The 16358-nt window shown below is 41.5% G+C and overlaps 1 protein-coding gene across 2 annotated transcripts in view; it reads right to left on the bottom strand.

Annotated features, from left to right (window-relative positions):
• Nucleotides 1–16358, bottom strand: part of nlgn3a (neuroligin 3a) — a 274566-nt gene that overhangs the window by 90888 nt on the left and 167320 nt on the right. For both annotated transcript variants that reach the window (XM_034689946.1, XM_034689945.1), the window contains exon 3: nucleotides 6386–6535. In XM_034689946.1, coding sequence (XP_034545837.1) covers nucleotides 6386–6535 — 150 coding nt within the window. The remainder of the gene's footprint in view (nucleotides 1–6385; nucleotides 6536–16358) is intronic.

The following is a 16358-nucleotide window of genomic DNA, read 5'->3' as shown; positions in this document are numbered from 1 at the left end:
GCTTCTCCACAGCCTGCTGGACTGAAGGAGACCTGACCCGGATTTCCTGTAACCCAGGAAAACTGAGGCGGATTGCAGATATTGTACTCTGCAGGATGTTGTTGAAGTAGTAATACAGGTCATCTAAGATGTCATCTGGATACTTCCTGCCTGAGGTCTGAAACCATTTACACTTATCACTTCAAGTGTCTTATTCCCGGATAAGGTCCTGATGCGATTTAATACACCGTCATATACACTTAGCCACATATGGGTCAGGGGGCCGTGAGCGCAGCGGGAGCACTTCAACTCTCAGTGGAGCTCCGCAGTCCTGCTGCAGTGAAAAACAAATAACAAACGTGTGACTCTTTTGCTCTACGATATTGTTCACACACAGCCACAAATATCCTCCGCTCCCAAAATCCCTGGCTGAATTACCCACAGTCCCTTTCTCTAGTTTAGCAGGGGACTGTAAGAGAGACAGGCAGAGTCACTTACCACACACAGAATGACTCTGGGACACCTGCACTGCTGCTTCAGCGCCGCTCTTACAGTAGACTGAGGTTATTTTGATTGGATCTCAAGCTATTCTATTGAAGGCCTGAATAACTCAGGTGAATTGAGGTGACGGTCCATTGCGGGGACAGTCCCACTGCAAAATGGCAGCGATCAGAGAGATACGTGAGATAGACATGAAAGGTCACAAATACACCTTGTCAGAGGTGAAATCACTCTGGAAGAACACACTGTACCTGACCATTCTATATTTTTTAGATCAGTTGGCTGAGAAGGAAGAGTCTCACCTTGAGTTTTGGCAAGAGAAGCAGCCTTTGTTAATTTTTAATGCATTTGGAAACTAGTAATTAAGTCCCTCCCCCCCAATGGACTGGGAAATTGACATGCTCTGGAGAGCCAGTGAGTAATTATATTTGTAAAGAGCAGTGATACAAGATACTCCCCTCTGACTGGGACTCATTACACATCATTAGAGAGGCACAGCAACTAGATGCATGCATGCGCTTCCACGTGCACGGACCACACAAAACTTAATGCACTTGGGCAGACAAGTCGCACACTTTGACACAAAACAGTGTCTCTCTCTCTCTCTCTCTCACACACACACACACACAGATCAATGAGCAGAAATCTCTTTGGTAAACAAAGTCTGCTCTTCAGGTCGCTGACATGTCCTAACAGGATGGTCTGGACGCAGTAAAACTCTGCAAATCTGATCTGCTGATAATGACACAGCGGTGGGTCAATAAGTAATTAAAGATTACATCTGATATGAATTCTCATTCATCTAAATAGTGAAAGGTTGAGATATGAAAGTTTCCAAATGGGGCCTCGGGAGGATTGTGGTCCACCCTTTGAAGCAATAATTACCATTACAGCGGCGTAGGGCTAAGAGCTGTAGGGGGGTGATAGAACAGCACTGGAAACTTAGCGGACTCCTTTTTAATTGGAACAGGAGTGGCAGAGGCTCAACACATCAGATTCTCAGAATAGAATTTGTACAACTCTCCTCGTGTTACCTCTTTTTAGTGCAGTATTTTTCCTCTCTTCGTTCCTCAGTCTGTGTTTCTCTTCTTTTTTTCTTTTTAAGAGTGTATTAACAGTTTTTGCTTTGCTTGAGAATCAGCAGCAGCCATGCATATATTATAAATCCACACTGAAATATAGACTAAACCCACTGCGGCCTGCCTTTTGAAAAACACCAAACAAGTGCTCAATCTATATTTCATCACAAACTGAGCTCTGACTTTCAATTATTTTGTTCCTTTTAAGTAAAATGTGGAAATAATTTTACTTCAAAAACACTGTGTGGAAAATTAAACTAATGCAAAAGATAGATAAAACATTTACCACAGAAGTTAGCTGAGGTCTGGTGCTGTCCAATTTGCTGTTGAAAAATGTTTTACATTCTCCACATTAGGATGCTTTCAGTGCAGACTTGTACTGTGTCTGTTGTTGCCTAATAGTTTAGGCCTATTATTTCAGTGAAAGGAGTTAAATATTCAGATTGTTGTGTGTATTTCAAAGGTGTTTACTGCATTATTAATGCCGTATTCAGATTGCGCGGTGACGGCGGGAGAGCTGTATTAGTGTCAGAAAGCGGAGTTTGGAGTTGCCTTGTCTGCTTTCACTTTAAACTCATTATCTTGTCTAATTCTCTCTGCCTCCATTATTCCCTCATCCCTTTAAGCAGCCTAATTAAAAGAGCTTTCATTTTTTCATTAATATTCATTTATTTATTTATTTTTCATTCTGCTCAAACTGCTGTAGCCGATGTAGAATCTAAATAACTGATTGAACTGACTGAACTGATTTTTTTGCTATTATTTATCTGAAGGGAGTCCTGCTACACAGAACTTGAGCTGAATCCACAGAAGAAGAAAAGCTGAAAACTTGAATATTTACTCTCATGTAGCTGTCAGATGACCTGATGCTAAACTGCAAGAGTAAAGCTTTTGACTATGTGTGCAGCGGCTAATGCACAGCTTCCAATACAAACACTTTATCTCCTCCACTTAATGCCGTCTGGACTAGATTAGTGCTGAAACTGTTAGCGACACCATTATTCAATAAATATCTGCAAACAAATATAAAATGAAGACATGTAATTACGATTTCTCATGATCTGAGTGTTGCACTTTATGACTGAAAATCTTCAGACAGCTTAGTGTTAATTGGCCCATCATGGTCTGATTTCTCTCTGGCCTGGGTTTTATTTGGCTTATACGAGTGTGTCTGTAATAACAGTTTAAAGCCGTACCATGGGGAGATTATTAGACCATGCTACAGCGTTGGACATTATCGCTCAACTACATGCATCACTTAGTCTCTGTTCATTTCTCAGAATGCCTGCAGGGGAGCTCACCGAGAGAGCTGCTTTGTAAACTGTACATGTGTGTGTACATGCATGTGTATGTGCGTGTGAGCTGACCGCATCTGTATATGTGCATGGATTGTTTTTGCTGGTGTCGCTCTATGTGTGTGTGTGTGTGTGTGTGTGTGTGTGTGTGTGTGTGTGTGTGTGTGTGTGTGTGTGTGTGTGTGTGTGTGTGTGTGTGTGTGTCAGATGTTCCAAGTACTCATATGTGCTGTTTGAGGGGCTATGTGCATGCATGTAGAATGACATTTAGTGAAATGTGGCAGTGGGAGAAGAAACATCTGACTCATAATTGAAGTGCCATGAAAGAAATATGATCATGAATCTGTATTAGGTCCTACGTGCTCGGCTGTAAACCAGCAGCAGGAGCACGAGGCGGCACGCTCAGCCAGCGCTCTGACTACCTTACCACCCTGAAGGCTGATTACAACGCTCAGAATGATACTCCACAAAAATGACAGAGGAAAACACAGCGCATTCACGCCGAGCAACTCTGATGACAAAATCGATAGGCCGTAGCGCTCTCATCTCCATCAAAAAGAGAGGCTGAGGATGAATGGAGTGGTGCCTGTGTGATTCAACCACAGCCGCCATGGGATGACCTGAAGGATAAAGCGGCAGCACTCCTCCGTCACCCTCCTGTTCTTGACATGTGGAGCTCTCTGAGCAGCAAGGTGAGGCAGATTGCTTCTTTAAGGATAGAGCAGCTGACATCCACAACAAACGCAATAAAGAGACCAAAGTTAGCAACTGATTTTATCTGCCATCAAGCACCTGAAGCCAAAACAGCTCAGTCACCCCCAACCTTTTACTATTTGATGGTTGAAATCAAAGCGTGTCCAGCTATGACCCCTCGCCATAGGATGTATATTCCACTAATTTTCCAATTTAAATCTGTTTCGTGTGAATACATTTTAGAGGTCCAAATGGTGAAACTATGAAACCTATAAAGAAAAGGAATTTAAAATTGGATAAAGACTGATAAATGCACTGCATTAATTTTATGAAGCTGGAAATCCTTCTTCTTCTTTCATGTCGTGTTAATCATTCTTGAACTGTTCAGATTCATTGAGCAATTATTGAGAAGGCCCAGACCCCCAGCTTTTCCTCAAACCCCCTTCATGTAAAAAGAAACATGAAAAGCACATGGATAAGACATTCTGTTGAGTGACTAGAGCCTTTATGTAAAGATAATGGGCATGTTAGTTTATACAAGGACATTCTGCATGCAACACTGTGCTTCTGCGTAAAATACTCATACCATCTATTTTACGTCCAAAAGAGAACAGCTACAGTTGTTCCAATAAAGAAGTCTGGATTAGAAATGTCTCTGAAAATGCTGTGTAAGTAAGTTTACAGGTAAAAACTGATCTGATAGAATCATTGAATAGCACTTTCTAAAGTCTACTCTGTTGTTCTTCTCCAAAGCAATGCCTAAACGACAATCATTCATATTATGGGCGCCACAATCAACTTTTTTTTTTACAGCTTAATGGATGAACGGATTTCAATTATATTAAAGCTCCTGTTAGGACTTTTTAGCTGGTTATGAAACAGACTGAAATGAAAATTGATGCCTCTTTATGGGCTACAAAAGAAAACAAGAGCATCAACATAAAGTTTGATTGTTTCTTTGTGGTTATTTGTGATGTTTCAAACTGCAAAGAAAGGGTAGGTGTGAGTTGAATGGATTCGGTGCACACGACCAAAACAACCTTTCTGTGTTACATTGTCCATGGCAAATATTTCTGATGAGTGATACACATGAGTTAAAATCAATCAAAGTAAGACATTCTCTCAGAAAACACTACTTTATCTGTTTTTATGCCACTGCTTGGTTTCTGGAGAGACATGCTGAAGGCCAAAGATGGCGCCATGTTGAAATGCTGACTCCACATAAGTTTTGATCAACCTAGAACCAGGCAAAGAGAAGGAACTGATGCAGGCTTTTAGCTCCCTGGCAAACAGCTACAACACACGCACTTACCAGTCAACTTCATTGCACCCCAAGTATGCAAACTGTATTGATTTTATATTTATTTAGATTTTTTCAGGGGGCTTTTTAGCCCCTATTGAATATAATTGAGACAGAGACAGGAAATGGAGAGGATGAGTGTGGGGAATGACATGCACCAAACATGACTTGAAACCAGTCCTTTTACCAGTGCAATGAGGACTGTCGACTCTGCACATGTGACGCCTTATCTACCAACTGAGCTTAACTGGTGCCCCTAAATTATGCAAATTAATTCATAGCTGTTAACCTTTATATCATCTTAATGGATGTGTTAGAAAACCAATTCACCCTCCTTACAGTGTGCGCAAATGAATAAATGAGCTACACACTTTGTTCGTTTAAAAACAGATGTTTGGTTAGGACAAAATCAGCAGAGCGATAAGAGGTACTGCTTTGTCCACAGGGGGCGCCCAAATCTACACATACTGAAAATTCTTTACAGGAGCTTTAATATGTGACAGACACTGAGGTACTCTGATATTTAGCATATGTCAGAGCTCCAATAATATGTTCAAGCTTTTCCCTTTGAAATTCTTAAGGTGTGTTGTCCTTTAAATTTGAGGTTTAGATATAATGACATTTGAAAATATGCAAAAATCTGCCCACAAAATATTATTTTCTAAGCATCATGACCAGAATTTGGAAGAAAAAAATAAAATCTAAAACAAATTTTCACATTTCACATTATTTGTTGTTAAGCTGTTAAGCCATAATAGAACAACAGAATCCTCATCCTTAATATTGACAGCAGCCAACAGTGGTCCAAATCTGAAGCAATATTTTCAACAATCGCAATCATCACTGATACTTCAATGAATGGTCAAGGCGTTTGTAGGCAGTAAAGAAGCACTCTTAATGTAAAAAATGTGAGAGGGGGGAAATCAGCTGTGTCAGAGGGATGGATGGAGAAGGTACAAAGCTTGGGTAGTGTGCTAACAAACTCCATTTTGTGTTGCTGCAGCTGTTTCCATGGAGCTCTCTCACCCTCTCTCTTTCTCTGCCACTCTACTCCCTCTCTTCTCGCTCTCTCTTTCTCACACGGGCATACACACATGCACACACAAGTGTCTGAAAGAGGAGTCGGCTGTGTAAGTCTATCTGCAACCACAACTCAGAGAGAGAGAGAGAGAGAGAGAGAGAGAGAGAGAGAGAGAGAGAATTTTCTCTCTTCCACCTCTCCAACATCACGCCCATCTCATCAATTTTTTTCTAACTCATTAAAATAATTTCTTAATTTATTCTAAACCCCAGTCACAACAACAAACCTACATCCTGCACACTCAATTACTGTGATTTTGACACACACACTCCACAGCCACACGTAGCACAGGAACCGGTCGGTGTACTTTACAGTGCCATGCTTTTTCCCTCTGCCTTATTTGGAGTGGCTGTAGCAATCAGCAGCGCTCATTACACCTAGCTGCCCTACAAAGATGGCCCAGAAAAATGCCCTTGAAGAGGAAGGAAAAAAAGAAGTAGGGAAAAAAGATGCTTACCGAGGACGCCGACGCGGTAGTTGAGAGTGATAACGATGACATTTCCATAGCTTGCCAGAACACTTCCATCAATCATGTTGCCTGTCCCCTCCATGTAGGATCCTCCGTGGATGTAGACCATCACAGGCTTGGCCCCGGTGTCTCGTATGTCTGCAAGAGCGGCCATCATTAACACATTCACATAGCCATCCACCCACTCCGATCAAAAGGGTTCAGCTCAGATTCAGATACAGCAAGATGGTGGCCACAAACAGACAAGCTGACGGTCACCTCTCAGATACCAGCTTCATGCAATCTGCTATCCTACGAATAGAAATGTCAGCACTACTTTATCATATCTGCTCTATGATTAAATAATATCTCAAGTTGAAGTATTCCAATAATTGGCCATCTCTGCTGAAAATGTAGCTAATTATTTATCATCTAATTGATCCATCATAGAACTAAACTGTAAGGGTTGTGTTTGGTTTTGTGTCGCCTTCCCGCGTCCCAATATAGATGCACAGGAAGCCATTAGGGAGAAAAAGAGAGAGGTATGCTGACACATCGCCTAACCAGGGAGAAGGCTAATCTGGCTTGACAGTGATAGGAGGAAAACGCACTGGCTAATCACACAACACTACCATGAGCCTCTTTTTTAAAAAAAATTTAGGCCTATCTCTGTCCAACAATTTATATGCATGCTCCTGCTCGGTAGTTAAAGTCGTGCTTCAGTTTTGGTAAAATGTTGTTTATTCTATTCCCTACTCTGGCTTGATACCCAGCTGGAGCGACACTCCAGCCAGATAAAGCACATCCAGAGGTAGAGGGGAAGAAAAAAGCCTCTGTCTGAGGGAATAGACTGAATTACTGGCTGGCTAGCTTGAGCTGGGAGACAAGACAAGAAACTCTCTCTCATTTTCACTCCCTCCCTGCTCCCCGCGCTCTCTGTAGCTCCTCGCCTTCCCCTCCCTCACTTTGTATCGCTTTCACTCACAGACTCTCCCCTGTCTCTCTCCCCCGCCTTCCCTCCAACTCTGTCCAACTCCCTGCCTTTCTCTCTCTCCCCTCTCTCTCTTTTTTTCCCCCTAAGCCTCGAGAGTGGTGAGAATGAGAGAGGGTGGGAGGGCAGAGGAGTGAGGAAGAGATAGAGTGAGAATAACACAAAGATAGACCAGAAAGGAAAGAGAGAAGGGAAGAAAGGCAGAAATAGAAAAAGACAGAAAAGGGGAAAAAAAGAAAAAGAAAGCAATGGACTCAGACTCAAAAGAGTGGTATTGTATTCGGGTTGCTATGGTGACTAAGAGCCAAAATTCTAAATCCTCAAGAACAGCTAATCGCAGACCACATCCTGCACCGCTCGATCTGCATCCATCTGCAGGCTCCGTTCAACGCCGCATTAGCAAGCCTGACTCCAACGACAACGACTTAAATGCATTCTGTAAAGACACGTTTTTTTCCCGTAAACCCTATAGCTGAGCTCAGCCTTGATTCACAGGTTTCTTTTTTTCCCCATGATTCCCCAGGTTATTCATGGCCCTGTTACGTTTAAAAGCAAAGCAATAACTTGTATATGATGCAGCCTTATTTATGACTGGCTTTATCTCGCTGGTATCTGAGAAGGCTACACAGTGAAATGTGATTTATAGCTGACACTTCTCTATGCACACACTTATCTTATAGACAAGAGGAGGAGGAGGAGGAGGAGGAGGAGGAGGAGGAGAGGATGCATGGGGCGAGGAAGCATGAAGTCAGAGAAGGGGGTTTGGGGGGGGGAGATCAGGGGGCAAGAAAGGGAGAAAAACAGCGAAACGATATCCTGCACAAGCTAGTCAGAGGAATGGGCCACAGATACAACGAGAATGGTGAAGAGGAAGACGGGGGACAGGGGGCAGAAATAAGAAAAAGAGATTAGTCATGTCAGTGTTATCAGCCACCTCTTTTGTTGATTCACATCGGGTCTCCATGACAACTGTGAAATCCCTTTGGGGGATTGAAATAAGACATTGAAGCTCCACTTGTCCTAATCTGTTTATTGACTTGATCTGATGTGATTTGTGTTAGAGGGAAATATACATGCAACAGATCCCAATTGGACTTTTGGTTTACAGGGAGGAAAAATAATCCTCTCTGGCTTCATCCACATCTGCACAGCATGACGTGGAGGTAATGAGGTGAGCAGCTCTTCTTAAACCAATCATATCAGAGCTGTAGCGGCTACCGCTGGACGCTTAATTTTGTGACACAGGTGACTAAGTGGCTAACCCCCCCCCTGACAATAAATAAATAATAAATAAAAGCTGCTTTCTGATTCACTCCCTTCTCGGAGGCAAACACATCATTACATCAAAAACATATTCACAGCATCAGAACGCAGCACAGAGCTCTGTGCTGGAAAAGAAACAGAGATAGGTTCATTAATGCACACACATTGCGATAAAAACTCCATGCACAGCGAGTGGAAAAAAAAAGGAGACAAATAAATAAACTTTTTTTTGTGGGTGAAAATATATGTGCATGATGGAAATGTAGATGAAAGCCAATGTGGGATGGAGTGAGCCAACAGAAAAATTATTTATATAACACATCATTTTCTCACATCTTTCTCTCAATCACACAAGTTGAGTCATGCAGCATCTACAGCGACACAAAATAATGGCAAAACTTCTATCACAGTGTGGAAAAAAAGTAAAAAACTGACCATAAATGAATAAATAAATCAAAGGGCTTCAGTTCAGTGGACTTTTCTTCTAGCTGCATAGATCAGCTGAGGAAAGTAACACCTCCAAATACATCACAGGCCTCGAATTTCAGCAGGGGCTAGAGGAGCACAACCTTCCTCAGGTGCGTCACAGTGCCTATGGACTGATTGGAGAGTCAGTGGGAGGCAGAAATTCAGGCCCGAGCTGAGACTTTAAGTGTTTCTGCAGCAAGTGATACCCACCAGGAGGGCCAGCAGCAGCTCCTTCCTCCTCTATCTTCTTTTCTCTCTCTTTCCTTCCTGCACTTTTTTTGTCCTTTGCCTCTTCCTCCATTGAAAACAGTCCATCATATATATCTGACACTAAGCGCCCCAGAAGCGGCCTTGACACTCCGGGATTGGGACAGGACACAAAAGGCAAGTGGAGATAAGTGTCGGTGGCATTCACTGTGTCAACACTTTGTGAAACATGGTGGCTGTCAGCGGCTATCAGCGAGGTCTGAGGTGGGGTGAGGGGGTGGGGGGGCTTGTGGTGAGGGGGAACGGGTGACAATGTCCTGATGTGGCAGGACATGACATGCACCCTACTGTAGAACTCTCGTCATGCAAGGCTTCACGCTTCACTCATGACAAGTCCATTACAAGACATGTTCACGTTTCAGAGCAGGGTTTTGGTTTAACGGGGGAGCTGCTTGCAGAACAGGCAGTGTAATTACACAGAATTATACAGCAGTATGTGCTGACAGCACTCTGAATGTCACTGAATGTCCGCTTAATATTCTCTTTATACTGAATCAAATGAAGTGGCACTGAGTGTGACTCGGCCTCGGAGGGGAAAGACGGATAAAGTAAAGGAACACAGTGACAAATTTTCTATTTTGGACTCAGAAAACAGTCGAAAGGGGACCAAAAAAAAACTGTTGCAGAGCTGCGGATATTTTCAGCTGGTCTCTTTCATGTTGAGAGCGACAGTAAGGCAACTAGAATTAAACACAACATACTGGTGCCTTGATGAAAAGGATAAGGGAGGTCCACCCAAGCCCCCACACATGCACCAATTGCCCCACCAATAAGTTATATATCCAACCAAATGGCCCTTAGAGCCTCCTTCCTCAGAGACTGCAGATACTGCCTATCCCACCACTTGGCCCCCACACCTCAACCATGGAACAAGATGGGCACCTGAGAGCCCTCCCATCATCAGGCTCATCAAGTGGGCACCTCCCTTCACCAGCAGTGTTGTATCAAGTTAGGTCCACAACAAGGAAGGAAGAGCCAAAGCAAGATGCCTGTTTAGGCTGGAGCTCACCCCTGCCAGGTGAAGCTTGGATAATACTTTAGTGCTGACTCTACGCCATAGCCAAGCCATAGTGGCCTATGCCATCATCAGCACTACATACTTGTCTATTAGAGTGTCTGCATCTGCAATACTCCGCCTAAACACTAGTTGGCAGTGCTATTAGTATGCTAGTTTTATTGACAGTTTCCACTTCTTCTACTTTCTCCGCTTGTTTGTGCATAGGAAACCACAGCGACTGAATTTTAGCGTAACATATTGAAAGTGGAGCTGAAAAATGCTGGGCAGCAAATCATCATGCTGCAGATATTGCAAAAAAAAAAAAGTGAGTGGACGTCAGAAGAGATTGAATGCGTGGCCGCTGAATCCCTGTAGGTAGGCTATACTAGAAATGTTGGAAATGCAGGACATACGATGCCACCCAACGGACCAATCACAGGGCTTGTGGTCTACATTGTTTCGACACAGTTACATATTTGGGCAGTGCTGGTCAGGCTACTTATGTAAGCTTCTGTGTAGATACAGGGCTGTGAGAACCGATAGCATAGATTCAATGCAAAAGTATAAATCAGGCTTCAGGCTGTAGAATCTTCCTCTCCCATTTGCCTCATTTCAATGAGGGGAGAAGACAGAGAAAATGGCAAGGGAGCAGTTTTCTCTTAACTTTGCTTTGGCCCGAAATATCATTTTTATATAAAAAAAAAAAAAGACCCCTCTTTAAAAAAAAAAAAAAAAAAAAATATATATATATATATATATCAATATATATATATATATATATACACATATATATATATATATATATATATATATATATATATATATATATATATTATGGCAAGCCGTTCAGGAAATTAATATATATGGAATGAAGTCTGAATATATGGATTGAAAGTCTGAATATATTGAATGAAACTTGATATATATGGAATGAAACTCGATATATATGGAATGAAGTCTGAATATATTGAATGAAACTTGATATATATGGAATGAAACTTGATATATATGGAATGAAGTCTGAATATATGGAATGAAACTTGATATATATGGAATGAAACTTGATATATATGGAATGAAACTCGATATATATGGAATGAAGTCTGAATATATTGAATGAAACTTGACATATATGGAATGAAACTTGATATATATGGAATGAAGTCTGAATATATTGATTGAAACTTGATATATATGGAATGAAGTCTGAATATATTGAATGAAACTCGATATATATGGAATGAAGTCTGAATATATTGAATGAAACTCGATATATATGGAATGAAGTCTGAATATATTGAATGAAACTTGATATATATGGAATGAAACTCGATATATATGGAATGAAGTCTGAATATATTGAATGAAACTCGATATATATGGAATGAAAATTTTGTTTTCCGGTTAGACGTAGCTTTTAGTAATGCAACCATGAGGGAGGCACGAGATGTTTTCACTGCAATCTTAGTTAATGAAGGGGTTATCAACCCCTTTGGTAATGCATGTGCTGTTAAGTCAATCCGTATAGGAAAAAGGAACCCACCCCTTCTCTCTATTAAGTTGGTTTCATCCAAAAGTGATGATCGGACCGTCTGCACAGAGAGACGAGAGGAACACGAAGCAGTGGGCTGCAGAAGCATTTAAGAGGGTAGTAAACAAGTGAAAATACGAAAATATTAAATATCACAGGTTATACACACTTCTACAAAGGCTAAAGATATTGCCCCTTCTTTATTCAGGTGGTTCAGTCCTCTAGCTCGCTAGCTAACTTTTGTTATGACTTGTGATAATGTAGCATCCTGTTCAATGTTAACAGGTGGAGCTCATACCTGTGTGCATCATCTGACAGTGAGTGAGTGTAATGAAAAAGTACGACCAAATTACCACAGGTTACAGAGGTAGAGGAAAATGTGTCCCCTCACTAAAAAAAAACACTAAAAAGAAGTGCAAAAGGTTATTTTCAGAGAGACATTAATAAAAGATGAGTCTCTTTGATGACAATAAAACAATACGATTAGAAGTGGTGTTCAGAGTACTTATTTAAGCTTTCATTCAATATTTTGAGACTTCATTCCATATATATCGAGTTTCATTCCATATATTCAGACTTTCATTCCATATATATCAAGTTTCATTCCATATATTCAGACTTTCATTCCATATATATCAAGTTTCATTCCATATATTCAGACTTTCATTCCATATATATCAAGTTTCATTCCATATATTCAGACTTTCATTCCATATATATCAAGTTTCATTCCATATATTCAGACTTTCATTCCATATATATCAAGTTTCATTCCATATATTCAGACTTTCATTCCATATATATCGAGTTTCATTCCATATAATCAGACTTTCATTCCATATATATCGAGTTTCATTCCATATATTCAGACTTTCATTCCATATATATCGAGTTTCATTCCATATATATCGAGTTTCATTCAATATATTCAGACTTCATTCCATATATATCGAGTTTCATTCCATATATTCAGACTTCATTCCATATATATCGAGTTTCATTCAATATATTCAGACTTTCATTCAATATATTATTTCCTGAACGGCTTGCCATAATATATATATATATATATATATATATATATATATATATATATATATATATATATATATATATATATACATACAGTATATATGCAGAGATACTTCCATACCAGATCACACACACCCTCAGCTGGACTGACAACATCTTCCAACATAGCTCCAGAAGGGAAAAAGGAGAACAGGAATAAAACAGAATTATCCCCTTAAACTGAAGCTAGTAAACTTGACAAAGATGCATGTCATTTACAAAAGACATAGTGGTCCATGGACATTGGCAATGTGGCCAGAAATCAGTTGGGGAAGTATGCAAAGCAAAGTCTGAAGGCGTACAAAAGCTTTGAAGATTGGCTAAACCTCAAGGTGGGAAATTTGAGTGACAAGGACACCGACTCCATGTATGTTGAAGGAACTTTTCAGAGTTATCAGGCTAACTGTATGCTTGCTTTATGGAGTGTCCAATAAAGATGTTTTTTTCAGATCAGGCTAGTACTGTACAAACATACCTGCTTCAATTAGTAGAACACAAGTGTTGTCATCAGATGGTTTCAATAAATGCTGACAAAAACTCTACGGTGACACAGAATGTAAATGGAAGATGCTGGGTATTTTTGAAGGATTAGTAGTCAGTTAAATATAAATATGATTTCACCAAAATGCAATAGTCCTGACACTAAATGGGAATTGCAAGTCCACATTTTATTTGCCCAAATTGAAGAGATCCATTAGTCTCTCTTTTCTTGAGCTTACAGTCGTCTGTAAAAATTATAGTTTTGACTCCTTTTGGCATTTGTTAGCACAATTTGTTTGCACATTAATGACACAACAGCTCTTTCCCATTTTTGAGGTCTTTTCAGTGTTCTCACAGCAGTCAGGCTGAAGGCTAACAGTGCCACAGTACATGCTCTCTGACACTCAGTGGGAGTAACCGCAGTGACTCCCGCCTACCATGACTAAATGTGCATGGCCTCTGCAGTTAGAGCAGTTCAGACTTAACCCTATTTTCCATAACACTTATCATTTTTATTATTTTAGTTTAGTTCTTACTGCCATTATTAGTTGTACTTCTAATCTATTACTACTGTGACATCTATTGTGTTCATTGCTCTTGTTTGTTGCTTTTGCTGCTGCTGTCTCTTTCTTTCTCACCGTCTTGGCCGTCCTGAAGCAGCCAATAATTCTGGTTTTTGCCTATTTTAAGGAAGGTTCTTTTTTGCCACTGTTGCCAAGTGTATGCTTGAGGTAGATGTTGGTTAAAAGCCTGTGGTCTAGTCACATTATTTATGTTTGAGTGTAATGAGCTCACTCTTCATGGTATATGAATAAAAGATGATTGATTGATTGATTGATTGATTGATTGATTGATTGATTGATTGATTGGTTGATTAGGCATGTGGCATTTCCAAGACTTTCTGAGGTGTCTCATGTATACAAAGGACATTTCAGCAAAAAAAAAGGAGGGTGTGAGGGACTGCGCTTGCCTCTACCTTGAATCTTGACATCACTACAGCTAATGTAATGGGAGGAATAACCTTTGTGTGAAGGTGACTTTTTACCTCCCGGCCAGGTTGTTTGTGTGTTAAATATGATGTAGAAAACAAGGCAGGCAGAGAGGAGGGGAGTGTGTGAGGAAAGAGAGAAAAGAGAGACAGGGATAAAATGAAATAAAAGGGCAGACATGGTGAAAAAGCCTACAGGGCTATTAGCCAAAGCCCCCTACAGCTGGCCTGGATCGAGATGAGAGGCGAAGGCTGTAGAGGTGCTGTCAGCTCTGAGACTCACAGATATCAGTTTGCTCTTCGAGTGCACGAAGACTTAAACCTTTAGTCTTTCAGGGAAGCCCGCTGTCCTCGGTGAGAGCCACAAAAGCTGACGTTACACTGTAAAAACCCACTGAAGGGCCGACGACAGAAATGCACAAGGTACAAACCCCCTAAAGGCTGATTTATACTTCTGCGTCGCCCCTACGCATCAGTGGCTTATGCGGACATGAGCACAAAATACTTGTGCGTCGATGTGTTCGTGTCGTGCAGCAATTCTCCGCCGAAACGCTTGAGGGCAGTGTGGTCTCTCTGATAGCCGGTCGCCTTCCCCGCTACGATCTCTGTTTACTTTTCCACAGCGATTTAGAGTGTGTTATTTTAAGCTACAGCTGATACATGTTGCTGTTTATCATACAGACATGATTACATGAAGAATAGAGAGGAGGATATGAAATATATAGCCGATGTGCGGCCAATGAGCGGGGATCCTGGAAGTGCTGTAAATGCGGGAAATAACAGCCGCCGAGTGGACCAATCACATGGCTCACGGTCCGCGTAGATTCTACTCCTAGTTACATTTTGGAGCAGGTGTGTATAAGCTACGTACATAGGCCTCTGTGTAGGTACAGGAGCTAAGCGGACCCCTAGGCTACGCCGTTGAATCGACGCAGAAGTATAAATCAGCCTTAAGATGTGGAGCTGCATTAAGAAAGAGTGAAAGTGCCTTGCTGAACTAATTCAAAGCTAATCTTCACTCTTGTCCCATTCTCCAGATTTTTCAAAAGCAGCCTGTTTCTACATGTTTTTGCCTCACCAATTATTTCGTGCCACTCAAGAGTAAAGGACAAAGAGGGAAAAATAATAGATGACAGCAACAGCCTGGCTTTCCAAGCCTTTGAAATGGCTCAAATGATGCCCTTGTGGATCAGCCATTAGCAGCAATGCTTATCTTGGAAAGACGCTGAGCAGCAGCATTCCAAATATCTCTGCATAAATGGGCTTCAAGGGGGCACGAGTCCTCATCCCTGCCACATCAGAGAGAATAGGATAGTGGCAGAATGGAGAGAATGGTGTGTGAATCGCCCCCACTGTCAATTCACCAGTCTCCAGCCTGCATGAACTGAGCTGAGGGCTTTGCTGGATGGGGATCCAGTCAGGCCTGTGCGATGGAATTAATGGTAATACCCAGGCAGGTGGAGCTCAGCTCTGCTCTCTGGCACAGCTACGATTGAGAGGGGGGTTGGTGGGAGTATGTGTGTGTTGCTTTCTTTATTTCTGCTTCTAGAGCTTGGATGCAAGCAATGTGTGTGCTTGTGTTTGTATGTGTGTGCGGGTCCAAGAATGTGCCATTGTGCATGCTTCACTGATTTAATGGGTGTGGATGTACATGTCTAAGTATGTGCACACTCACACTGGATGGAAGCATTCCTCCTGATTAGAGCTTGAGTCTCTAAGTGCCAAATGGTACACATACACAAACACACACGCACACAAAGCACACATGCATTTATTTTTCATCAGTGGGAGAGGGTTGAAGCAGCAGTGGTGCGAGACACTCTAGAGTCGGAGCGGGGACGGCTGTGTCTCTCCCCGCCTCACACTGGGCACCGTACCTCAGCACCACTGCCATGTTCCACCCGGGAGATTTAGCTCCTACACAGC

This window comes from Notolabrus celidotus, chromosome 8 (assembly GCF_009762535.1).
Source record: "Notolabrus celidotus isolate fNotCel1 chromosome 8, fNotCel1.pri, whole genome shotgun sequence".
NCBI lineage: Eukaryota > Metazoa > Chordata > Actinopteri > Labriformes > Labridae > Notolabrus > Notolabrus celidotus.
Note: the sequence above shows the minus strand (reverse complement) of the source record. Positions and strands in the feature narration are given on the sequence as shown.